This window comes from Dromiciops gliroides, chromosome 2 (genome assembly GCF_019393635.1).
Source record: "Dromiciops gliroides isolate mDroGli1 chromosome 2, mDroGli1.pri, whole genome shotgun sequence".
Taxonomy (NCBI): domain Eukaryota; kingdom Metazoa; phylum Chordata; class Mammalia; order Microbiotheria; family Microbiotheriidae; genus Dromiciops; species Dromiciops gliroides.
In genome coordinates this window covers 218,440,011-218,467,697 of record NC_057862.1, presented here as the reverse complement: position 1 = coordinate 218,467,697, position 27,687 = coordinate 218,440,011, and the positions used below count along the sequence as shown (strand labels likewise).

At 39.1% G+C, this 27,687-nt stretch overlaps 1 protein-coding gene across 3 annotated transcripts in view; it reads right to left on the bottom strand.

Moving 5' to 3' along the window:
- KCNK10 (potassium two pore domain channel subfamily K member 10) overlaps positions 1–27,687 on the bottom strand; it is a 214,850-nt gene that overhangs the window by 130,118 nt on the left and 57,045 nt on the right. For all 3 annotated transcript variants that reach the window (XM_043986891.1, XM_043986890.1, XM_043986892.1), the window contains one exon: positions 2,735–3,063. In XM_043986891.1, coding sequence (XP_043842826.1) covers positions 2,735–3,063 — 329 coding nt within the window. The remainder of the gene's footprint in view (positions 1–2,734; positions 3,064–27,687) is intronic.

Sequence of the window (27,687 nt, the reverse complement as noted above, 5' to 3'; positions counted from 1 at the left end):
CCTAGGTTCTAATCCCAGTTCTATTTACTAGCTATGTGACCTTGGGTTCAAATGAGAGAATTTACACAAAACATTTTGCAAAGCTTAAAGGACAATATAAAATGTTAACTATCATCATCATCATTTTTATTCATTCAAAAGTCACTTCACTTCTATGGGATTCAGCTTCCTCAATCTGTAATATGCAGAAGGGTAGGATGAGACAATCTCTAACCTCCCTTCCAGGCCTAAATCTATGATGCTATTATCCAATCTCAATAGCCCAACTATCCATCCAGCTATGGGTTTTTCCAAAGAGGATAAGCAATTCATTTCTATTTTGTGCCAAACATCACAGCTGAGCTTCCTGGTTAAATGATTCATTTGTTCAGAGAAGCATTTCCCTGAATGCATTTTTCGGCCTCTGTAGTCCTTGTTATTAAAATGCTTCTTAGTTTTCAAACAAACACCTCAGTGTGGGGCCAACCTCAGGGAAAACTGCCTCTGTGAAGACTTTCTATTTGATATCCCTGGAGTTTTACTTCTACTCCCTGCTCTGAGGTTGGAAGCAGCTGGAGCAGAAGGATTTGCTTCTGGAGAAGTTCATCAACAACCCCATTGTATCAGTTTAAAAGTGTCAGGATAAGAAATAAAGCCTTGACAGCAGGGGCCCCTTAACCCTTTTTTATGTCATGGACTTCATAAGCCTGCCGATCCTTTCTCAGACCACTGTTTTCAAATACATAAAATATACATAGGATTACAATGGAATCCAATTATAGTGAAATATAGCTACCAGAATGTTCAATAAAACAAGGTCGTGGACCCCAGGTTAAGAATCCTGGATCTATAGGATTGGCTCTGGAGGCACATGCTACTACATCTCTGTTCTTGATTCTCCTCTAGTCGAAGTTAGACCTTCAGGAAAAAGAATAGGTGTTTTAAATGCCAAAATGGCAGATAACAAACACAAAGTTTGGAGGAATTGATAGCACGCTAGATGACAGAACCAGGATCCAAAAAATATCATAACAATCTAGAATAATTACCTGAATCTAATACAGCAAAACTTAGTAGGGCTAAATGTAAACTCCTACATTTGGGTTCAAAAAATCAAAAGCACAAGTAGAAAATAGGAATATCCTGACTAAGCAACAGTTCATGTGCAAAATGTGTTAGGAGTCAGGTATGATGCCTCGGAAAGGTGGATGAGATTGTAGACAACATGGATATAGCCATAAAAGTATAGGCAAATCATAAAAGACAGATGAGACTAGCCACAAAATTCTCTTGGAAAGTGAAAATATCATAAACTAAAAGAAATGAATATTTGAGGACAAATAAGTTAAATTTTTGTAGAATTTAAGTGTTGCAACATGATTTCCACACATTACCTCATGATTTTTACTGAGTAAGAACAAAAATAAATTAAAAAGAGAGGATACTCGGGGGCAGCTAGGTGGTGCAGTGGATAGAGCACGGGCCCGGGAGTCAGGAGGACCTGAGTTCAAATTCGGTCTCAGACACTTAACACATACTAGCTGTGTGACCATGGGCAAGTCACTTAACCCCAACTGCCTCACTAAAAAAAAAAAAAAGAGAGAGAGAGAGGATACTCTTCTGAACAAAACATCTCCCATCAGGAAGAAAAGTCTCTACCCTTTGACCTTTGATTATCTTTCTGGGTGGCTCTAGATCTTCCTGTTTAAACATAGTACTACATCTTAAAAGCAAAGGGCCTGAAGGTAAGGGGTGTCAGGAAGAAAAAATTCCACAAAGAAAAAAGATGGAGGAAGGAGGTGGAACCCTAGGAGAGAAAAACTTGTATATTCTATGCATTTTTAGGTAGTATGTTGCCCAGGGAGCTAGAAGTCAAAATCTAGTCTGATAGAAAGAGACACCCCTCCATCTCCTTTTCAAAGTCAAACACTGCACACGTGAATTTGAGCACATCCTTTCCCACCTCCTCTAGGACTCTGGTTGCTCAATTATTCCCTCCTCAATTGCAAATGGCAATTGCAAATGCTGTATAAAACGTGGACTTATTTCTCTTCCTTCCAACTTGATTCTCCCACACCTTGAAAATAATCTCCATTTTATTCAGTTGCCCTCATTTAGATGCCCTTCTAATTTTTTCTTTACTTTCCAAGACTTCTCCAAGAGTAGTTTATACCCACTGCCTCCATTTCCTTATTACTCATTGCCTCTTTGATACAATGAATCTTGGCTCTTGTCTCCACTGCTTTAATGGAGTTGCTTTCTCAGACATCACAAACGCCAACCAAATCCAATTCTGTCCTCTTTCCCCTCTTAATCTTTTCTAAACTTTAAAAATTATTAGCCACCCCACTTCTTGACAATCTCCCTTCCCTTGGCCTCTAAAACCAACATGCTAGCCTAGCTCCAAGCACAGAACCAGCATTTAAAACCTATCTATTGAATTGCATTGAAAATCGAAGTTAATCTTGAATAATTGGTTATCCAATCCATTCCCTGGTGATGCACAGTAGAGTTGTCTGATGTTTCCAGACTTAGCTTGGGAAGGCAGCACCATCTACAGACCTAGAAGGCTGTCTAATATCAAATCCTTCCAGATCTACAGCCCCATCACCTCCCCCCCCAAATATATATATTAATCCACAAAATGCAAAACTTAATTATCCAGGAAGCTGATATTGGAGGCCCTTTTTTTTCTTCAGTTTAGTTGTTTTATAGTTGACAAACAGAAGATTGTGTTGATTCACTGGCAACTCACCTGAATCAGTGTATCGAGTTCCTGTGGGCCCACACACCTGTGGTCCTGAAGGAACTCCGCCTTCTCCAAGGCAATAGTGTTCTTCTGGCTGCTCTCAAAGGGCTGTTCAAGTGCCCGGAAGACAAGACCTCCTGTGACCAGATAGACCACCACGACCACAAAGATGGCTACAACTGTTTTACACTTCATGACGGTCTGTAAACCCTGGGAGGTATTTTCCATTCTGGCAACCACCGTGGCTCGAGAGGAAATTGAGAGGCGTGGGGCTGGGTAGTGCCCGTTAGTGACACTCTTGGGCTGACTTGTTGGTGCTGCTGCAGGAACAGCCACTGAAAAAAAAGAGGAGAAGAAAAATAAAATTTGTTTACAAATACAAAAATCAAGATGTGCCTAAAACAAAGCACAGATGTCTTTCTTGGGATAGCATTCAAACTTGGGGATTAAAAATTGGCTTGCCAGTTCTGCAATTAAAGCATCAGATCGGTTGCTAGTAGCCTGTAAGAGTAGCAGAATGAGATGTCAGAGAATCTAAGGGAAAAACACACATATACATATAAAATATGTGTATGTGCTATATACACATATAAAGCTATTTCCCTATCTTCCACATTTTCTCTTCTTTGGATTTTATTTGATGATAAGCAGAAGATGCCCGTAAAACAACCTGTGCCTTTGAGTTCAACTTGAACAAGAAAAACACCTGTGGAAAATAAGCATAATAAAAAAAAAACATCACCTGTATAGCTGGTCTGCACCATAGCAAGTATCAAGAGCTGAATGATAGTGAGTAAAACCTGAGAATGGTTAAAATTCAAGACAAGCTAAATACTCCGTCTTTATCCAGAAATACAGGTGCATTGTCAAGGAAGGCAGGGGAAAAATACATCAGCACAGAAATCCAAAGACAGTAAAGAAACTTTGTCCTTCCGACAGCAGTTAAAAGGAAGGAAGAAGAGAGCAGACCATGGTAAGTGGTGTTCATGCCAATTAACTTTTTCTGAATTCTTCTTAGGGGTTTGTGACTGAATATATGTCTGGAACCATGTCTTGTGAAAGTAGGTGGGCCTATAGTAGAAATTGTTGAACTGAGCAGAGTTGTAAAAATGTGAAAACTTTGAAGCAAACTTCCCTTTCCATCTATTTGTAATATATTTTTTTTCCCCAATGTACCATCCTTAGATTTTTCCCTGCATTTAATGGATCTCATGATATCCTCTAAAGTAAATTATTCCTTATAGGGGGTGATTTCATTATCTTAAAAATAAACTGGTTCTCCATAATCCTTGGCTGTAATGGCAGGAAGCTCATGATAACCTTTTATACATAATTTTATAATGCATTACAGAAATTTATGCCAATATAGGCATCAATGCCTTGCCCTTCCACCCAGATTTCAGCCTTTCTTCATTTTTCTCATTCTTTGTAAAATGACTGTCATAGCCCTTTCAGGTTGCTGTGTAAATAAGGGATTAGGAGATGGCAAATATGATTACCCAAGAGGAACAAATAATTTAACTATAATGAGAGCTGAGTCAAAAATATCTCATGTTCTGGAAACTTGACTGGGGCAGATGCTAGGATATTTGGCATACTATCAAGGCTACCAAGAGGTAGCAAACCCATTCTTGTTTGTTTGGTTTTTAACTGCATCAAGATAGAAACTCATCTAGGCAGCTTTTACATACAACAAGAAAGGGAAAGAAGGGAATAAGTATTCCTACAGCACCTACTATGTACCTACTATGTAACTTTTACAAATGTTCTCTCATTTGATCTTCACAACAACCTTGGGATGTAGGTGTTATTATTATTCCCGTTTTACAAATGGGAAAATTGAGCTTTGTTGTTTTTGTTCAGTTGTTTCAGTTCTGTCTTAATCTTCATGACCCCATTTGATATTTTCTTGGCAAAGATACTGGAGTGCTTTGCTATTTCCTTCTCCAGCTCATTTGACAGATGGGGAAACTGAGGCAAACAGGGTCACTCAGCTTAAATATGTGTCTGAGAACAGATTTGAACTCAGGAAGATGAGTCTTCTTGACTTCACTTCAGGCACTCTATCTACTCAGTCACCTACCTAACCCAGAAACTAAGCCAGAGAGCAGTTAGGTGACTTGCCTAAGGTCACACAGCTAGTTAAGTATCTAAGGTAGGATTTTAACTCAGGTCTTCCTGACTCAAGTTCCAGTGCCCTATCCACTGTACCACCTAGCTGGACTGGATGCCATCCATTTCAAGGTAACTCTTAGCTCTAAACCTATGATGCTGGCTGGGTGAAAGTCCTGACTCTGGTATTCACTAGCCTAGTGGCCTTGGGTACTTAATTAGCCTCCCTAATCCACAGTTTCTCCATCAGGAAAAAATGGAGGCAATAATAACATCACTGGTTTATTTTTTAATAATTAAATAATCCAAAATATTCAAACCCCTTTGTTAATCTTAATGGGATATATAAATATCAGCTATTAAGACGCAGGCTACTTCAAAGGTATTTTAATCAACCATTGCCACACAGAATTCTTCAGTGTCCTCCTATCATTCTCACAATGACTTGCTATGTGACTGAGGGCATTTTATTTGATGTCTCTGTACCTTAGGACTTTCAATCAAAGATCCAAAACCAGAAAGTACATCAGAACTCAACAGACATGGGCAAAATGGTCATCCCTCTTTGCAAATGAAAAGAATATTTCCCAAACTGATCAACAACACTTCCCAGAGGTGTGAGATTTTTCCAGCCTATGGAGAAAGCTGACTACTATAATTTTCTTAGCAAAAGATATTTTTTCCTGTAAAATGCCTTAATAATTGATGAATCATAGAAAGTGATTATGGTCTATCATGCTTCATGGCCTCAAAAAGCAAAGTGTTTGGTAGAAGCAAAAGCTATTGTGAGAAATGAGCTGAGTGAAAACAATAGGAAATAGCATACTGGCTAATTCACTTAAATAACCTTTCATTACTAGGTATTTACCAAATTTCACTTTTTCATTTTTCCCTAGCTTTGGAGTCGGGGTGGTTCTGTTCCTGCTGATAGTCAGAATGATTTTAATAGATTTACTTCTTCCTAAAACTATTCTTTTTTTTTTTTTGGCAGGGCAATGAGGGTTAAGTGACTTGCCCAGGGTCACACAATTAGTAAGTGTCAAGTGTCTGATTTGAACTCAGGTCTGCCTGAATCCAGGGCCAGTGCTTCATCCACTGCGCCACCTAGCTGCCCCCAAACTATTCATTTTTTAAAAGTCTATCCTATTCTCTTATAAACTCTATCACTTTAATATGTAAAACATATCAATGGGTCTCTTCTTCTTGACTCCTGACTAGAAAAGAACCACCGTCACCCAGCCAGTACCAGTAAACCTACCCTGGAACACTGGGAGGATGAAGTCGCTTGCCTAGCCTGAAATGTGGCTCTGAGCAATTAAAGGTTGATGTCTCCTGTGATCAAAATCTCTAACTAGACCTTAGTGAGAAGATGTAAAGAAGACTGTCTTGTCTATAGACAATTCTAGGCATGATTAGCATGGGGGACAGAGGAAGAGCAGAGACGGTGGCAAATTTACTCTTTGAACAGATATTTGTCAAACATGAACAAATGCTGTACCGGGGTTGGATGATATGATTTACCCAAAGTCACATAGCTAGATTTCTGCAGAGGTATCTCCTCCTGATGTGGGAATGGGGAAAAAAGATGCAAAGCAATCATCTAGTTGTCCATTATATCCAATTCATAAGTTGCCACATCCAGAGAATCCTTCAGCTGTTGGTTAAACGTCTGGAATTAAGCTTCTTCCTACTCATTAGGCTGGTGATAGCAGCATACAGAGTTTATCTGGGGCTATACTTAAAGCTTGTCCAACTTTTTCAACCCTGCCAGAACTTATGTTCCAGTGGTACAGACTGCCAAACCCCAGGGTCACCTCCACACCAAAATGAGCCATAGCAGAAAGAGATAGGTTCAAAGACATAAAGTCCTAAGGTATTGTGTTAGTCAGTGGAGGCATGGATTTCTTTCATCACACATTTCTTTCATTTCTATCCTTGTTATAAAGGGGGTGGGGAAGGGCTGGAGGAAAAAGAGAAAGAGAAGGGAGAGAGAGGGAGGGAAAGGAATTAGAGGAAGGGGTTGGCTTTGGAATCACAGGGTCTGGGTTCCAGGTTGACCTCAGACACTCTCTACTTGGATGCCTGTCAGCAAATCCTTAACCTCCCTAGTTTCCTCAATTATAAAATAAAGAGGTTGGACTAGATAGATTTTAAATCTATGATCCTATTATTCCACAACATTCTCACTATAAAGGTTAGTCTTACTTCTAAATCTACCACTTTCCTTTAATATTAAGGGTGGAGGGGCAGCTAGGTGGCGTAGTGGATAGAGCACAGGCCCTGAAGTCAGGAGGACCTGAATTCAAATCCGGCCTCAGACACTTAACACTTACTAGCTGTGTGACCTCGGGCAAGTCACTTGACCCCAATTGCCTCACCAAAAAAAAAAAAAATATATATATATATATATATATATATATATATATATATATATATAAAGGGTGGGTTTTTGTTTTGTTGGCTTTGGTTGTTAGGTTTATCGGGTGGGAAGGAGGACTGGGAGTTAAGACCCCCAGAAGGAGGGGTTCTCATTTAGAGGGACAACTACAATGATAATATGGTAGTTGCTCAACCCAAGGCAATACCTCCCACAGGGCAGGAAGCATAGCTGTAATTTTGTCCCTCTTTTCCAAGGTGTAATTCCTCTTCTTTTTCTCCATTTCTCCTCTGTGCCCTCATTCACCATTCTTTCCACTGATAGAATCCTACTGGAAATTATAAAAAAGATAGCTGAGGGGGCGGCTAGGTGGCGCAGTGGATAAAGCACTGGCCCTGGATTCAGGAGGACCTGAGTTCAAATGTGGCCTCAGACACTTGACACTAGCGGTATGACCCTGGGCAAGTCACTTAACCCCCATTGCCCCACAAAACAAACAAAAAAAGACAGCTGAGAGGGACTAATGTTGCAACAAGGTTTAGGAGAAATGATTTGCCCAAGGTACCATATCTAGACTCATCCAATGGGCATATCCACATGAAATGAAAACAGTGGAGCAGGTAGGAGGAGATGGTAATCTGTAACCTTTCCAGGTGGGAAGGACTGCATAGTAGAGCCCTCCCTTCTCTGGAAACTCTGCCTAGTACCATAACATCATGAGGATTTTCCCAACCTCCTTCATAGAGGTCATTTTGAATAGGAGATCTTGGCTGGTTTAGGAAGCACCATTTTTGATTAGTAAGGACAACAGGAAAGATATTAGTCACTTGAACCCCAACTGAAATAAGCACCCTGCATTTCGGACATGCCTGGTTAAATATACTCCAACAATCTGGGCTTATTACTGATGATTGCTCTGCCTCTCATTTCAATCAGCATGAACCAATCAGAATCAAAGAATAGGGAGACTATTTTGGTGAGATTTATATACTTAAAAAGAGTGGGTTGATCTAGATTAAATGATCTGTAAGGATCCCTCTTTCAACTTTAAGTTTCTATCAGCAAACACTGTATCATTTATAGCTCTCATATCCAACTGAACAAACATTAACCAAGAGCCTATTGTGTGTGGAACATTTTGCTAGGCATTGGATAAGGTATACAGTTTAGATAACAAAGTCTCCACCTCCATAAAGCATAATAAATAAATATTCACTGTACGGTACAATGCTGTTATCTAAGTAGACGATGGCATTTGGTCATTATTCCAAACCTCAAGAAGGTTGATTTGATGGAATGTATTTTGTTTATGGGAGAGGCAGCATGGTATACTGGGTTGAGGGCAGGCCTCCAATTCAAAAAGACTTAAAAATCCCACCTCTGACATTTACCAGTTATATGACCTGGTCAAGTCACCTAATTCATAGTGGCCCAAGGCAGAAGATGTTGTATGACTCAAGCAAGATGATGAATGAAAAGCACTTTGCAAACCCTGAAGCCTATATAAGTAGTAATTTATCATTGTTGTTGTTGTTATTATTATTATTATTATTATTAATTATTAGTTGGGTGATGACTCACATTGCCCGAACCGTCTAATGCACTCTTGCTGAGCTCAAGCAATGTTTATAGGGCAATATAGGGGTGAGCTAGTAAATGTTTAACAACCAGCTTGATGGTGAAATGTACATATGCCCTTTTAAGTTTCTTCAGCATTATTAACACTTTCTTAAGTTTGGATAATCAACAAAACAATAAGTCAGACCCTGATTGGTAGCAACTGATTTGTGACAGGTAAATGCTCACGCTGAAAATTTATCAATCCTGGGGCAATTCAGTTAGATCAGTTTTCAGTTCATCCTGTTCAGGAGACTCTTTGAGACTATACATTATCTGTATTGATCAAGGGAGTTTACACATTAGGAGATTCCTATGCCAAGGTCTGGACAAAAATCATTTGATAACCTTTCTGTAGTGGAAGAAAATGGACGAAAAAGCACCTAAGGGTTTAATATTTACAAAGCCTTGTACTTAGGGTTATGGATACAAATAGAAAAGTAAGAGTTCCTGCTATCAAGGTGCTCACAATCTGATGGGAAAACAAAACATATAGATGGTTTCATTTGCAAGTCTCATGGAAAAGTCCCATGGTTGGTCCTTGGGATGAAATGGGAACTATTACATAGCCAGGAGCCACTCATTCTGTATAACAGGAATTGAATTTAATAATTAATCATACACTATTTTCTTAAAAAGAGCATTCCCAGGGGGCAGCTAGGTGGCACAGTAGATAAAGCACCAGCCCTGGACTCAGGAGGACCTGAGTTCAAATTCAGCCTCAGACACTTGACACTCACTATCTGTGTGACCCTGGGCAAGTCACTTAACCCTCATTGCTCTGGAAAAAAAGAGCATTCCCTAACCCTTCTATCCTCCTACTCTTCCACTTTCCTGCCCCATAATTCTCTGTGTCATTTTTTCAGTTGTGCCCAGCTCATTATGACCACATTTGGGGTCACAAATCTGATCAAAGATACTAGAGTGGTTTACCATTTCTCTCTCTCCAGCCCATTTAACAAATGAGGAAACTGAGACAAACAGGTGACTTGCCCAGGGTCACGCAACTAGTAAGTGTCTGAGGCTACATTTGAACTCATGAAGATGAGTCTTCTTGACTCCAGGCTTCGTGTTCTATCCACTGTGCCACCTAACTGCCTGCTCCAAAAGATGAATTATTATTCTAGACAACTAGGTAGCAAAGTGCAGAGTGTTCAGGACCTAGGGCCAGGAAGATCAGAGTTCAAATGTTCAGCCTCAGTACTAATAGCTGTGTGACCCTGGCCAAATCACTTCACCTCTGTCTGCTTCAAGTTTCTACATTTGTAATATGGGGATAATAATTGCGCCTACCTACCATGGTTGTTGTGAGCATTGAATGAGGTATTTGTAAATTGCTTTGCAACTTTAAAGCACAATGTAAATGCTACATATCATTATTGATTGGTTGACTGTCATTATTATTATTCCCTTCCACTTTCTCAGTTGAAAGAGGACCAATGACATCATGAGAGTGATGTCTTCACTTGTCATGAATTGGATTTAAGTGAGGCAGAGCTTCAAAAAGTCATCAGCCTCATTCTCTCCTCCAGAGTCATCAGAGTCCAGAGGCAAGACAAAAGTCAAGATGACGGTGGATCACCCAGATAAAAATAGCTCTAACATCTGTACTTGGCACACATTATTTTAAGATTCAGGTGAGAGTATATATAATGCATGTCCCAAACTTCACAGCTATACATGTCCCCAAGTTTTTAGCAGTATTGGAGCAAATTGTACATGCACTCCTCAGTTCTGGAGAACTTTCAAAATCTTAGTTTTGGCCATTCATTTCTGGAAAAGGTTAACAGCCTTAAAGCTGCTAACCTTTAATACCAAAGCCTGGTTGCAACCCACCTGTGGGTTGGGAATAAAAAGACAAAAACAACATGACCCTCAAAAAGTTTAGATTCTCTGGAAAGGAAAGTATGGTGATAAAGAAATAAACACAAATTATATACCAAATAAATATAAAGTGACTTTTGGGGGATAGTATGGGTGCCCCCAAGGGAGCCCCTGCACATTGCACATTATTCTGCTTTACAAACTCTAAGACCGAGGCCAAAACACCTTCTTGCTGTTCCCCATACACAATATTCCATCTTGCTTTTTCTGAATCCTTGCTCAGGGTTCGCTCTCTCCCCCACACCCCCATACCTTAAATACTTTCCCTTCTCATTTCCATCTAGATCTTCTTTTATTTTTTCTTTCTTTCTTTCTTTCTTTCTTCCTTTCTTTCTTTCTTCCTTTCTTCCTTCCTTCCTTCCTTCCTTCCTTCCTTCCTTCCTTCCTTCCTTCCTTCCTTCCTTCCTTCCTTCCTTTCTTTCTTTCTTTCTTTCTTTCTTTCTTTGGACAAGGCAATGAGGGTTAAGTAACTTGCCCAGGGACACACAGCTAGTAAATGTCAAGTATCTGAGACTAGATTTGAATTCAGGTCCTCCTGAATCCAGGGCTGGTGCTTTATCCACTGGGCCACCTAACTGCTCCCCAGGTCTTCTTAAAGCTCAGCTCCAGAGTAAGCTCCTACATGAGGCTTTTCCCAATCCAATTATTATAATTCTTCCCCTACCCTATACCCCAAAAGTCATTTTGTACTTACTTGATATATATTTTGTATTCTTTCCTCTATGTTTTTTTTTTCTTTCAAGAGAATGTAAACTCCTTGAAGGTAGGATTATTTTTGTCTTTTTTATTCCCGGCACCTCAAACAATGTCTAACATATAAATGTTGTTGAATGAACTATATGCTTAGTTAGGGGACACAATTTGATGTAGCTCCATATTAGCCAAATGTCCTCCAGGTTGTAGCTAAGTGGTTCAGAGAATTTACCGGCCCTGAAGTTGGGTGGACCTGAATTCAAATCTCACCTCAGACACTTACTGCGTGACCCTGGACAAGTCACTTAACCCCAACCGCTCAAACATCCAGGGCCATCTCCAGTCATCCTGATCTATATCTTGCCACTGGACCCATCTGGCTCTGGAGAAGAGAATGATGCTGATGACTTTGCACAGCCCTCCCTTACTTTAATCCAATTCACTGCAAGTCATGACATCTGTCATGATCCTCTGAGAACAAAGGACAAATAACAATAACCTCTTCCAGGTTTCACTTCAGGTGGGTGCCTACTGATTCAGGCAGAAATCTCCCAGCATCCCCTCACTCACCCCTCAAGATGTGCCCTGACCTGGGAACTCTTGGAGAGGGATGATTCTGACTGGCAAGCTCTCCCCTTCTATCCTTTGAAAGTGGAGAAAGAAAAAGGAAGAAGATGCTTGTGGGAACCACAGGAGGTAAACAAAGTAAAGACACTGCTACCATGAGGAGGAGCCACCCGTGGCTCCAGATCCATGGTGGTGTAGGCATGCCAAGCATCATGCCTGTCTGGACAGATCCCAAGTTGGTGAAAGCCCTTCAGAATGTAGTCTAAAACTAGTGATTCATCACACAGCCCTTCCCTTCCCCTCACCTTTTTACCCTGTCCTAAGAGAGAAGGCACCCACTTCTGAATCCTGCTGTTTCTTCCAACAGCACAGGGAGGCTGATTCTTCTTTCCTAAAAGCCTATTAGCATCTGTGTGTCTAAGAGTTTGCTTTGTTTTCTTAATCCAGCAAATGTGATACAGATATTAACAACTGTATTGCTAAACCACAGGTACTATTATTAAAATTCAGCCTTCAGAGGGGGTGATTTGGAAGCCTAGGAGGGGAGAGAGAGATTGAAAATTTGCAAACTTTGCCAGAATATGGTTTCTGACTAGGCTTGGGATTAAAAAGAGCATTACTAATTCATTTTTACAACTTTCTAAGACAGAGAGAAATACATTTATCAGTTTCTATAGGCAAGTGAGTCAGCAGCTGATTGACTGGACTGGCATTGAGGGAGATGTTTGTCATTACCACACAGACTGGTTTCAAAAGAAAAGAAGACCACTCCTCCAGAAAGTGCAATGAATGGTGAGGGGAAAGAGAAAGTCACCTCCCAAGGTGGAAAGTAGCCTGACCTACAAAAAAAAGAAGGCGAGTGGAGGGAGGAGTAAGATCTACTGATGCCTGCCAATTTATGAGCTCCAGAAATGCAACATATTGCCTAGCTAAAGTTAGTTTTTAGCTCCCCCCTACTATGCCACTTCCTGAACTGCTCCTCCCCCACCCCCAAAGTACCTTCTCCACTAGGTTTGTAGTAATCCCATGGCGTCTTGGTCTTTCCTATCAGGGAGAGGAGTCTTTGGTAAACTCACTCACATCCATATGCTCAAATTAATGAGTCACCCTTTCCAAGGAGATTTACCATTTGAAAAAGGACTACAGGGAGAGAGCAATGATTAACACTGAGGAATTATTCCAGAATGGTAGAATTTCAGGTAATATGACTGGCACCTAACCAGAGAGAGATATTTTTAAACAGCAGGTCCTGGTCTCTCTCAAATCATACCCTACAGCTGACCACCTGCTCTGCCTATGAATAAAGCTGGCACCAGTCCTTTGTTTGAGAGGCAGAGACTACACTTGAGTACAAGATTTTGAGTCAACAGACATAGGTTTAAATTCCAGCTCTTGTACTTATTGTTGTGAGACCCTCCCTAAGTCACTTAGCCTTAGCATCTATAAAATGGGGGTGATATCTATAAAAGCTACTTCACAAGGCTGCTATGAAGATCCAGTGAGATAAAGCCCTTTTGCAAAACTTAAAGCACTCTAGAAATGTTAGCTATTAGACACATGTGAACTGTTTACAGTTTTATCCTGCAGCTTCACAAAATAAACAGTCTCTTATCATCCTCTCCCCATCGTTACCCTCTATGGAGAATAAGACTTTTGGGAAAAGGCAACCAACTCTAGGAAACTGGTGTGAAGAGAGTCCTTAGTAATTTTAATGAGGCAAATGAATTCTCCTTCAAAGCACAGGCAGCATTGTGTTGTGGGGGGTGGAGGAGAAGAAAACCAGATCTGTAATCAGAGGAGTTGAATCTCAGGCCTAAGTAGACAGTTGATGTGACAGAGAAGAAAGAACACTGGAGTCGTGAGAAACCTGGATTCAAATCCTAACCATTAGCAAGTCAGTACATGTCTCTTACCTTCATTTTTTTTAATAAAAGTATTTTATTATTTTCCAGTTACATGTAGAAACAGCTTTCAGCATTTGTTTACATAAGATTTCCAGTTTCAAATTTTTCTCCCTCCCTCCTCTCCCTCCCCCCCTCCCCCAGACAGCAGACAATCCGATATAGGTTTTATACCTTCATTTTTTTTATCCTTAAAAATAACAATAATAATGTCTTTAGCACTTACCCCATGCTAATAAAGGGCTTTGTAAACCTTAAACCAGTATGTAATGATGGGGTATTATTAGGTCTTTGACCCTGGGTAAGTCACTTGGCCATCCTAAGCCTAATTTCTGCTTCAATGCTTCATCAAGTTGAGGCAGTGACCATGTCTTTTGAAACGGTATGCCAGCCCACACAAACACTAGTGGGTCCTACCAGTCTGCATAGTTTTCAGTCGTAGCCTACCAATGGATAGTATCTTATGTCTACTGACTAGCCTAGTTTAGGGTTCATTTGTCACAATCCAATTTCCCCATCTTCTGAGGGGTTACAACAGACATCCTGGAATCTCACCGCAGGTCATCCTACTTTGCCTTAATTTCCTCCAAAGAACAACATCGTGGCTTAATCCTACTCTGTACCTTACCCTAAGAATTATACTTTGAATTTCTTTTCCAAATGCTATCGATTAAAGCTTCCTTCTCACGTCATCCTTTGTCTTTGTTATCTCCTTTGATTCTCACAAGGACCCTGTGAGATAGGTGGAACAGATACTGTCATCTGCAATTTACAGATGAAGAAACTGAGGGTCAAAGAAGAAAGTGACTTTGTCTAGGTCACATGGCTAAAGCCACAAAAGCCAGAGCTGAACTCAGGTATTTTTGCTCCTAGCATAATGAGTTTCACTGCTCTACACACTCCTCCAACTATAGGTCTGGAAATAGGTAATACTATAAAAAATTAACCTGCTATATTTTGTCATATCCAGATTTAATAGAAGAAAAAGTGAATAAGCTTCATCCAGAAAAACAAAACTGTTTCCATACAGTATCTTACAACATGCCTTTTCAATTCAGCAGCATCCTCTCCTGGATAGTCTAACATAATTTCCTCTTGTTGAATGTTAAATATAGTTTTCGTACCCATCCCCCTACAAGATAATAAACAGGTCAGAGACATCAACAATATCTCCTACAATTTGTTCACCCAGATCAGAGAAGTCTATTTCTGCCTCTATAGGTACCTCACAGAAACCAGATCAGAGAATGGATAGGAAGAACATAATATTAATTTAATATTTTGTCCATAGAAGAAATATAATACATGATCATGTGGAGACTCCCCTCCTAAGAAGAGAGCTTGGGGGACTCCCCATTTCTGAGGGTATATATGGTTTTTGTCCACTGATTACAGGGTATTGTCAGTTTCAACAGTATGATACAGAAATCAGCCCAGAAGAAAAAAGCAGTTTAACAATTTCAGTCATAACAAGTTTGGGGCAAATACAGAAGCATCATGATAAGATTACAGGATTCTAAAAAAGGATTTGGCAAGGATGAGGATGCCCAGATGTCACCATAAGATAGGGACTTACTATCCTGAGGGAAAAGAAGTCACTAGGTAGGTATCTGCTAGCTATCTGGATTCAGTTTGGAGTTCAGTTGAAGGACATTTTGCTCCTATTAATCCAGAGTTTCATAAAAATACTTTTGGATAATAAGGTACCTCCATCACATCCAGGTGATCCATATATTCATATTAACAATCCTGCCTTTTGGTCAGGGTCGAGGGTCTACCCCCGTAGACCAAGGAGCTTCTGTTTGGAACCTAACTTTTACAGGAAGACCATTTAATCAAGTTGAGGAGTCAGGGAGATAATAGAATGTTGGGAAGGCCTGAAAGTCCTGAAAAGTCTGGCAAAGACATGGAAGTTCACTGTAATAACACATGAGGCATCCCTGTTATAAGGGTAATGATCCATAAATCAGAGTGGTCTGATTAGATCTGAGTAGGTATACAGAGCCAAGCAAGCAGATAGATTCAGGAAGGTTGTAGCCTATTCAAGGGTCCGAGAGGGTGTGTGGGGTCACATGAGAGGGACTGATCATTGTCAAATGGGGGGCAGAGCTGGCCACCAAGAAAGCCCCCACAAATAACAAAATTAATCCCACCTGTAGTAGAATTCAAAACCATAGGGTGACCTGACAAGGTGGGTAGGACACAGAGAAAGGCACAGAGTCTTTGGGATGCTGCATATCCTCAGCCCTCATCAAGTCCAATCTTGGGGTGCAGTCTTCTCTGGATGCTGTCTACTTCTCATCCTTGGAGGTCTCAGGGTTGTGGTCTGCAGCAGTTGTCCCCTGCTTAGGTCTTGGATGAACCAGAACAAAAGATTTTCACTGGGCTAGGGAAGTCCAAACCAGTTCAGCAGCCCTTTTTGAAGTGTGAGATATGTAGCCAGGACTCATTTCTCAGGAGCAGTTTTGTTTTTTTTTTAAGTGAGGCAATTGGGGTTAAGTGACTTGCCCAGGGTCACACAGCTAGTTAGTGTCAAGTGTCTGAGGCTGGATTTGAACTCAGGTCCTCCTGAATCCAGGGCCAGTGTTTTATCCACTGTGCCACCTAGCTGCCCCCAATCATCAGGTGTTCTTAATTTAATTACATGTGCTTTTGCTCTATACTTTACACAGAGAATCATTAATATAACATTTGCCCTATGCTAAGCACTTTACAATCATGTGATCCTTACAACCTGGGAGGTAAACTCTATTACAGAAAAGTAAACTGAGACAGATAGAACTTTTCTTGGGGTCACATGGCTAGTAGGTTTCTTAACGCCAAATATTTTTAATGTTAAGTCCTAATTTACCATAATTTACCATAATAATCCTTATAAAAGAGCACATATTCAGATTATTTCTTTTAGGGCAGATTTTGGTTTAAATTAAATCAACTGTGGATCTATAATAACTAATGGTAACATTTTAATTCTGTGGCCCAGTACTCTGCATTTATAAAAGAAAATTTATCATTTATAAATTCACATAATACCTTTGTGAAAGACACATAGCAGCAATTGATTCCCCTGCTATGTAAAAATTTGTTTCATCCTTTTTTTAAGCTACTAAGGCCTTTTCCACTACATTTGAAGCTTAGCAGATAACAAGTTAAAGTTAAAATGTGCTGGCTTTTTCTGTCCCAAGGCTTTTGTCGCCTTCAGATAAAGAATTTGGCTGAAAGATAACAGGGTGTGGCCCATTTTCCATTTGGATAGCACAAAGAGGTATTTAAAATTCCATATAATAAGCACATTAATGAACAACCAATATTTTTACCATATCCAATGCTTATATAATATTAGATTTCATGTCTTTCTAGAGATTTATCCTAAAAAGGTGGCAAGACGTGATTAGGTAGATGATTATCTAATCTTACTAGTTGGAAACTGAAGACAGAGTTTGAAAGTCAGGCTTAAGACAGTATTGCCCAATGGTTAGAGGTTATTTTTTTTCTTTTTCTAGCTTTTAACAAAACCAAATCACTGTATTTTACTGAGCATGTGGTTAGATCTTAAAGCCTTAAAATACAGCTAAGGATGGCAAAGAACTGGAAATTGAGGGAATGCCCATCAATTGGGGAATGGCTAAACAAATCGTGGTATATGGATGTAATGTTATTGTGCTGTAAGAAATGATGAGCAGGAGGAGTTCAGAGAAACCTGGAAGGACTTACACAAACTAATGCTGACTGAGAGGAGCAGAACCAGGAGAACACTGTACACAGTAAAAGTAACATTGTATGATGAACAATGGTGATAGACTTGGATCTTCTCAGCAGTGAAATGATCCAAAACAATTTCAAAGAACTCATGATAGAAAATCTCAACATCCAGAAAAAAGAACTGTGGGAGGTGGCTAGGTGGCACAGTGGATAAAGCACCGGCCCTGGATTCAGGAGTACCTGAGTTCAAATCTGGCCTCAGACACTTGACACTTACTAGTTGTGTAACCCTGGGCAAGTCACTTAACCCCCATTGCCCTGCAAAAAAAAAAAAAAAAAGAACTGTAGATTATGAATGCAGGTTGAACCATACTATTTCTACTTTTTTGAAGTTTTTCTTCTTTCACAAGATGACTAATGCAGAAATATGTTTAATTTGATTGTACATATACAACCCATATCAGATTGTTTTCTGTCTTGGGGAAGAGGGAGGGAAGGGCGGGTGGAGAAAAATTTGGAAATAAAAATCCTATGAAAACAAATGTTGAAAACTATCCTTATATGTAACTGGAAAATAATAAAATACTTTTATTTTTTAAAAATACAGCTAAGGATATTCTAAAAGGTTCTTACTATGTCCACTTACTATGTCCAGAAACCATTATTACAGTCAATTAAATTCATAACCCAAAAAAGAATTTAAAGAATTCACATTCTGACAATATATCTAATACAATGAACTATTAAACTATTGGGCCACTTTCCTTTACATATTACAAATCACATAACTGAAGTAACAGCTTAAACTATACAAATTTCCTGATAAAGTATCATAATAATAAATTTCACTTAAAAGGAGACTAGAATTGATTCAATTACACCTGGATCTATTTTCCAAATGATATCATATAGAACCTCAATTTCATTTTAGCATTAATTCACCCAAGAACCATTTATTCCAAGAATTTCATGTTTTCCCCTGTGTGTTTTTAAGCTATTCCAATACTATATATATATATATATGAGAGTATGTAACAGATTTTACTTGACTTCAGTTTGTATGAATCCCCAAATTTCTTAACTAGATGGCCCAATCAAATTCACTGACCTTTTTGATGATTTTTTCTTGCTAACACAAACTCTTCCTTTGTGATCCTGTCAGGTTTTTAAAAGTAACAATAGCAAAACTCCCTTTCTATAATCACTGAAATGACCCTTTTCTTTTTCTTTCTTTTTTTTCCTAGTTGGAAAAAATTTTTTAATTAGTATTTTAATGCCACATTCAGTTTTCTAAATAGTTTTCAATATATTGTTAGAGAAGCAAGTTTTTGTTGTTGTTGTTGTTGTTGTTTTCCTGTTCTGCCCCCAGTTCCTTAACCTAGCCACATCATGGGCTTCTAAATTCCAAGCACAAAATTACAATTTTGACAGAAACTTAAATACATGGAAAGACAATTCCACATTGCAGAGAGACACAAGACATCATATCAGATACAGAGACACACATAAATTATTTTTCCTGACTTAATTTAGACCATTCAAAGGTGCTCCATTAGGACAATTTAATTTGTCATTATCTTTAGTCAATTCTAATCATTTAAACAATATTTGTGCACATCAAAAATATGTTTCTTAACCATTTGCAATGCAACAGATTTATAAGGAAACAGCCAGATTAGATAAATTGACATTTATATGCCCAAACTGAGGAATTCCTACCTTTTAGAGATATATTGTGATTCTCCATGGTGCAAGAACTCAACTAATAGCGAGAGTTCAAGGTGTGAGTTGGAAGCTGGAAAGGAAAATTCACCTTACAAGTCAGAAGCACAACTTATTCAGGAGAAAACTCCTGGAGGCACCTTGCCATGACCTGTGTTGGAGAGTGAATTCCATTTCCAATTTCCAATGAAATCTGAGTCGCAAGGCACCATTTCTGTTGAATATTAAATATAGTTTTCGTACCCATCCTCCTACAAAATAATAAACAGGTCAGAGATATCAATAATATCTCCTACTATTTGTTCACCCAAATCAGAGAAATCTATTTCTGCCTCTCCTATCAGAAGTAGGTACCTCACAGAAACCAGATCAGAGAATGGATAGGAAAAACATAATATCAATTTAGTATTTTGTCCCTAGAAAAAATATATAACACATGATCATGTGGAGATTCCCCTCCTAAGAAGAGAGCTTGGGGGACTCCCCATTTCTGAGGGTATATATGGTTTTTGTCCACTGATTACAGGGTGTTGTCAGTTTCAACAGTTTGATACAGAAATCAACCCAGAAGTAAAAAGCAGTTTAACAATTTCAGTCATAAAAACTATGGAGCAAATACAGATGCATCATGATAAGATTACAAGATTCCAAAAAAGGGTGTGGCAAGGACAAAGATGTCCAGATGTCACCATAAGATAGGAACTCACTATCCTGAGGGAAAAGAAGTCACTAGGTAGGGTCTTTTATCTGCTAGCTATCTGGGTTCAGTTTGGAGTTCAGTTGAAGGACATTTTGCTCCTATTAATCCAGGGTTTCATAAAAATACTTTTGGATAATAAGGTACCTCCATCACATCCAGGTGATCCATATATTTATGTTAACACTCTAAAGTAGATTCTCTAATGCAGTATTAGTGCTGTTTACATCAGCAGCCTTCCTATGATTTACTGCAAATGTAATCATTGGTGTCCAGGTATGAATATAAAATAGTGGAAGAGATGAATGTAAAAGGAGAAAAAGAGTTCTTTTGGTGTTCCTTAGAGAGTGGAGGGGAGCAGTTTAAGAGAATTAGTACTAATTCACTTATCCAAAATTTGGGAAGAGGTTGTTAAGTTCATTAACATCTCGTCTAAGTTTTGGTGCTATTCAGTAGTTTCAGTAGTGTCCAACTCTTCATCATCCCATTTGGAGTTTTCTTGGCAAAGATACTAGACAGGTTTGCCAGATAATTCCAGATAAATTTTTTTTTAAGTGAGGCAATTGGGGTTAAGTGACTTGCCCAGGGTCACACAGCTAGTAAGTGTTAAGTGTCTGAGGCCGGATTTGAACTCAGGTACTCCTGAATCCAGGGCCGGTGCTCTATCCACTGCGCCACCTAGCTGCCTCTCCAGATAATTTTACAGATGAGGAAACTGAGGCAAACAGAGTGAAGTGACTTGCCAAGGGTCACACAGCTAATGTGTCTAAAATTGGATTTAAACTCAGGAAGATGAGTCTTCCTGACTCCAGGCCCACTACCTAACTGCCCCTCTTATAAGGAAATTAATCAGTTACTGACTGCATATTTTATATATACACACACTATTCATAGACACCATTACCCTCGAGTTCAAGTCTGAATTTTCTATAAGTCAGGAATAGAATGACTTTTACCTGAGCATAACAGAATGATTATTGGCTTTGGAGTTGTAGGACACATGGATTATAAAATAGCAGCTCTGCCACCAATTAGCAGTATCATCACAAAATCAGGAATCTAAAAGTAGAAGGGACCTCAGAGATCCTCCTGCCCCACCCACTGCCAAATTTTATAATAAAGAAAACTGAGGTGCAGGAAAGTTTAATAACTTGCCCATAGTCACACTAGATGTAAATATCAGAGGTAGGATTTGCTCTTTTGATGGGCCATGCTGCCTCCTATCTTTGTTATCCTTTTGTGGTTGTGAGGCTTGAACATACTAAATGCTTTATAGTGTATGAAATGCTATAAAAATGTTAGCAATCAATGCCCAAGAGTCATCAGAGTGCTCTGTGCATGTGCTAAGCAACCCCTGAGCTGTTGGCTATTGTCCAGCCTGGATGTTGTCCAGGATTCACCGGGACTTTGGGCTGCTACCTTCTGGATTCCAAAACTGTTTCAACAAAACCAATCATTCTCCCAACACACACACACACACACACACACACACACACACACACACACACAGAGTGGAGATAGCATCTCCAGGAGGTCTGGTTTGGGTCTCTAGAAACATTGAAGGACTAGTTCAGTTCTGAAATAACTGTAGACTTTCAGACACTCTTAGGAGAGAGATTTTTAAGGATCAGGTTTCATCAGAAGTCAATATTGCTGGGGCAAACCTAGCACTATTACTCTATGAAATTTTAAATTCTGTGAGAGCCTGGACTATGTGTTTATGTCTTTGTTGTATTTTGTTACATAGGTATGGCTAAGATTTTACTATTTTAAATATAAATATTTTCAAAAGGCAATTATTAATATTACTCATATTAACCATTAATATTTTAAAAGATGATTATTACTATATTTTCAGTTGTAATAATCTGATAATAATATTAAATTTTAAATGAATTTTTAAAGATCACTATTAATATTTTTAAAAGATAATTTTTAAAGAAATTAGATACAAGGACAGATAACTAAAGATTAATAGAATGATAGCTGAAATTTATATTATCATACATATATATTTTTTTATATACATATGGAGGGGAGTATGTTGGATTGAAGCATATATGAGGATGGGATGTCGAAGCTCCTTTCGTGTATGCTGAGACTTCAGAAACATCAATGCTTTGGCTCCGAGCTGAAGTGCTTTCATTTGGGAATGACACTGCTGTTCCTTATTGCTCTCTGTAGACTCTAATTTGGGGATGATGATGAAGCCATCATCTTATTGGCCCCTTTATCCCATGACCCTGGTACAATGGATGGGAGACTGATAAAGCCACCCAATCACGAGGCTTTAAAAGGACAGAGAATGGTCAGCCAGGTGGCACAGTGGATAAAGCACCAGTCCTGGATTCAGGAGGACCTGAGCTTGAATATGATCTCAGACACTTGACACTTACTAGTTGTGTGACTTTGGGCAAGTCACTTAACCCTCATTGCCCCGCCCTCCCCCCCCCCCCCAAAAAGGACAGAATGCCTGCCTGTTCTCTGTCTTCTTTCTCCTGTCTGTGGAGTACGTCTGGTCTCTTTGAGGTTCTCCCTGAGACTTCCTTTGAGGGAGGGAAGGGTTTGTTTTTCCCTCTCCTCCCCACCCCCATCCTTTCCAACGCTCCCCCTTTTCTCGTAAGGTAGGACTTAAAACAGGAGGGTAAAGTAACAAACTTGACATGATGAAGGAATATGTTTTTTTGTTTTGTTTTGTTTTGTTTTGTTTTTTAGGAATATGTCTTTTCAAGGAATCCTCAGAGGTGCCTTATGGGGCCCTGAGATTCCACTGAAAAACTTTGGCTTAGCACTGAGACTCTTAACCTATTTTTATGTCCTGAACCCTTTCTCAAAATAATGTCTTTTTGGTTGTTTTGGGTTTTTTTGAGGGGGTTAAATGAAATGCTAAATTCCATTTAGAATTTTAAAATGAAGATATGTAGACATATAACATAGCATATTATATATTATAATAAAATATATTGAATATACCTTAATAAATTAATAAAATATATTACAACATATTTCAAGAAAATAACTTTTTTTTTTCCTGTGCAAGATGACAAACCCACATGAAATCTATCTTTAGAGCCCCTGGTAGATCTACATACTTCAATCCAGGCAGGAATCACTGGCTAAATTATTAGGTAAATACTCAAGATCTTATCACAGAAAAAAACACTGAATTGGGAGGCATGGGATCTGGGTCTGAATCCCATCTCTGAACTTTCTAATCTCTATGGCCTTAGGTAAATCATTTACTATTGGGGGGGGGCAGGGCAATGAGGGTTAAGTGACTTGACCAGGGTCACACCGCTAGTAAGTGTCAAGTGTCTGAGACCAGATTTGAACTCAGGTCCTCCAGAATGCCCGGCCAGTGCTTTATTTACTGAGCCACCCCGCTGCCCCCATTTACTCTTTTTAAACCTTAGTTTTCCTTCCATATAAAATGTGAGCCCTGAATGAGATGACCTCTATAGTCCCTTTCCAGTGCTAAATCTCTGATCCTGGGATCTTTAATCATGCTGAACTCAGTGATTTCCAAGGTCCCTTCCAGCTCTAGATTTGAGGCACCTACAACATTACAACCTGCCAGGCACAAGATGCACAGCTTTGAAGAGTGCCAGGGGAGAACTATTCTGCCTAGCTAGTGAAGTTTGATGCTGCATTTTGTTTCCAGCCAAGAAACATACTTGCTCCTAACCACTTTTTGCTGAAGTGAAATCAGTCCTGCATCTTGGATTCAACCCATCCTTAATTGCTTTAAAATTATCTGGAAAGAAGAAATTTGAAATATGCTCTTGTGGTTATGTTTCCTCGTCTTGCTTTTTTGGTAACTTTTTGGCAAAAAATAGAGCAAAGGAAAGAATGAAAGCAGGAATAAATGAATATAACAATAACAGCTGACATTGACAGGCTGGTTTAGGATTTGCAGAGCCTTGTACAGAGTATTCTCAGAAGAACTCTGGTAAATCGTGCAGGTTCTGCTAATCTACGTTCTGCTAATGGGGAAACTCTACCTGAGAATAGGTGAAATAATTTACCCAAGGCCATAAGGTGGCTACTAAACAGTAGTCAAGAATCAGACCCAGATCTTCTGTTTTAAATCCAGCAGTTTTTTTCCTCTACATTATAGTGATATAATTTCATTGATTTAAATGAATGTGAAATCATTTGATCAGATCATAAAGATAGATCTAAAAGAGACCTCAGAGGGCATCTAGTCCAAACCCCTAATTTTTACAGATCACAGGAAAGAAGGAAGGAAATGTATATTTATTAAGCACCTATTATGCACCAGGAACTTTACAAATATTGTCTTAGACCTTCACAACAACCCTGCTAGGTAAGTGCTATTATTGTCTCCATTTTACACTTGAGGCGACTAAGGCAGAGGTTAAATGATTTGCCCAGAGTCATACAGTAAGTGAAGCCAGATTTGAATTCTTTTCTTCCTGACTCTAGAACTCTAGATCTCTGTACTATGCCACCTTACTTTCTCTTGTTCTGCCAATGATAGATTTCAAACTAGAAGAGATAAGGGAGCTGAGATTCAGGGAAGTGAAATATTTTGTCCAAAATCATACACATACTGAGTATCAGAGGCAGAATTTGAACTCAGTACTTCAGGCTTCAGAAACAATGCTCTTTTAACTATTCCATGCTGCTTTCCATGGACTATACTGTGTTGCTTAGGTTTGTTTTTTCTATTTCATTTTTTAAAAGAAACTGGACTTAATACTTTGTGAGTAAAAAGTCCAGTGGAACTAGGCCAATACAGTTTGATAGTGACTATGAATGCTTAATGGTAGATATAAATATGGAAAATAGATAGTCAAATCCAAAATTTGCAGAAAGGGTTGTGTTCCAAGAGTTCACTTGTAAACTTGTTATATGGAACTTGGAATGCACTTGCCCAAAGATGGAATGCAATAGCTTAGATTTCCAGGTTAACTTAATAAAGTGAAAGACCTTTAAAATAATCCCATAATCACCTCTCCATTTCCTCTGTAGGCCCTAATCACCAGTCATCTAGGCTACCACAATATCCTTCTAACAATTCCTGTCTACCTTCAGCATCTCCCCAAAAGCCTATCAATCCCACAGTTCCATCCCTAATACACAGTTGGGGTCCTATTCCTCCTCTGGAAGATAGATGGTTCAGTGAACACTGTGCTGGGCCTGGAATCAGGAAGACCTGAGTTCAAATCCAGCCTCAGAAACTTTCCAGCTGTTTGACCTTGTGAAAGTTATTTAACTTCTGTATCAGAAGCCTCAGTTACTTCAATATAAAATGGGGATAATATTAGCACCCAACTCCCAGAGTTATTTTGATAATCAGATGAAATAATCTTTTTGTAAAACACTCTGTATGGTGGCTGACACATAGTAGTTCCTTAATAAATGCTGATTTCCTTCCCTTCCTCTAGTCAAAAACATTGAATGGCCCTCCATTGCCTCCTGTGCAAACCCTTAAGCTGGCCTTCAAAGGTCTTCTACATTGTAGTCCTAACCTACTCTCTAAATTATATTTAATATCATTCCCTTTCAGATGCCTTTAAGATCTTACCAAACCAGATTCATAGACATTTGCCAAATACATATTGCACTCCTCCATTGCTGCACCATTCCTCACAGCTTCCTTTGCCTAAAAATGCTCTGCCCCCACATCTCCATGAAGGGAAACTCTACTCAACCTTCAAAAGTCTAGTACAGGGGGGGCAGCTAGGTGGCGCAGTGGATAGAGCACTGTCCCTGGAGTCAAGAGGACCTGAGTTCAAATCTGGCCTCAGACACTTAACACTTACTAGCTGTGTGACCCTGGGCAAGTCACTTAACCCCAATTGCTGCACCAAACAAACAAACAAATAAATAAAAGTCTAGTACAGGGCAGAGCCAAGATGGCAGAGGAAAGACATTAAATGCACAGAGCTCCTGATACAATTACCCCAAAAGTCTAGTACAAATGCCACCTCCTCCATGAATCTTCCCATGATCTCTGCCCCCTCACCCGCAGCCAAAATTGTTCATTCCCTCCTTAAAACTTTCATCACAAAAAAAATCTTTTTTTAAATAAAATTAAAAAAAAAAACTTTCATCACATTTCTTGTATACCTCTCAGGCACTATCACCCCTTTGGTACTCTAATAAGTCCATAATTTCCTTAGTATTGACATTTTCATTTTTCCTATTTTTTTTTTTTTTTGCAGAGCAATTGGGGTTAAGCAACTTGCCCGGGGTCACACAGCTAATAAGTGTTAAGTGTCTGAGGCTGGATTTGAACTCAGGTCCTCCTGAATCCAGGACCGGTGCTCTATCCACTGTGCCACCTAGCTGCTCCTGACATTTTCAGTTTTGAAAAAAATAGAAAACTTTTATGCTTTTTCATACTGTGTGAATCTTGTCAGTAACTTTCCATAAATCCACCATGGAACATAACCCAACATGCTACATGTCTTCCTTGGTTTCAATACCTTTTCCTATATTTTATTTCTCCCAATTACATGTGAAAACACTTTTAAAATAATTTTTAAAGTTTTGAATTCCAAATTCTACCCCATCCCCCTGTCCCCCTCCCTAAGACAGTAAGCAATCAGATATAGGTTATATATGTGCAATCATGTAAAACATTTGCATAGTTGTCATTTTGTACAAGACTATAATAAAAAAGTAAAAAAGAATGAAAGAAAGTAAAAAATAAAGTCATCATCTATTTCAGCTTATAGCTATGCCATCCATATTTTAGGACATCTAGTTGGCACAGTGAATAGAGTGTGGGGCACTGGAGTCAGGAAGACTCATCTTCCTGAGTTCAAATCTCGCCTCAGACACTTGCTAGCTATGTACTGAAGTATTATGGTTGGTGATTCCCAGAGGATCGACCAAGAATAAACAACTATAATGTCTTTTTGCCTAGTTCCCCCAACAGAGTCTTGGCGGGGGGCAGCGGCAGCAGGGGCGGGTAGCGGGTAGGAGTAGAGGTGAAAGGAAGGAATGGAGGAAGAGAAAACTTCCCCGTTCAATTTCAGCTCCTCTGATTCTAAGAAGGTAACGGCTGATTTTTAACCCAAGTCCTCCAAATCCAAATGCACATTCATTCAAGCTGAAATTTTATTGCTTCATAGTAAGAATTAAGGTTGACAACTAGGGAATAGACTACATGACCTTTGAAGGTTCCTTCCCACCCTAGGATTCTGAGGTATTGATTTTCCTATTTTTTATATCAATCTGTGAATTTCACTTATCTACATTATTCTTCTTTTCTATTATCACAGACAACCAAGAGTTGAATATCATAGTAACTTCTTGCTTGCTTAAAGAAAAAAAAAGTGATTATCACACTTCAGGTTTCATTTCTTCTTGTCACTTCTCATCAAAGAAACTTGGTGTGAAAATGGTAAAATGAACAGTCAAAGACACATGTGAGCATTTTTTCTGAAACATATTTACATGCTAATTCAGTCCTGTAATCCAAAACAGGCAGAGGAACTACATCAGGCTAGACCTAAGAAATTGAATTGACTGTTCTCCTTTGTACAATCTTTCAGTTCTGAAGAATTTTTATTTATGGAGCACCAAGAAGGGTATTGTCTATAGCACTGGAATATGTTCAAAGCAAATTTGTTGGGCAGAGAAAAATTTACCTCCTTGAATTCTTTAGCATAAGGCAATATTGATTGCCCTGACACTATTTTCTGATAAATAC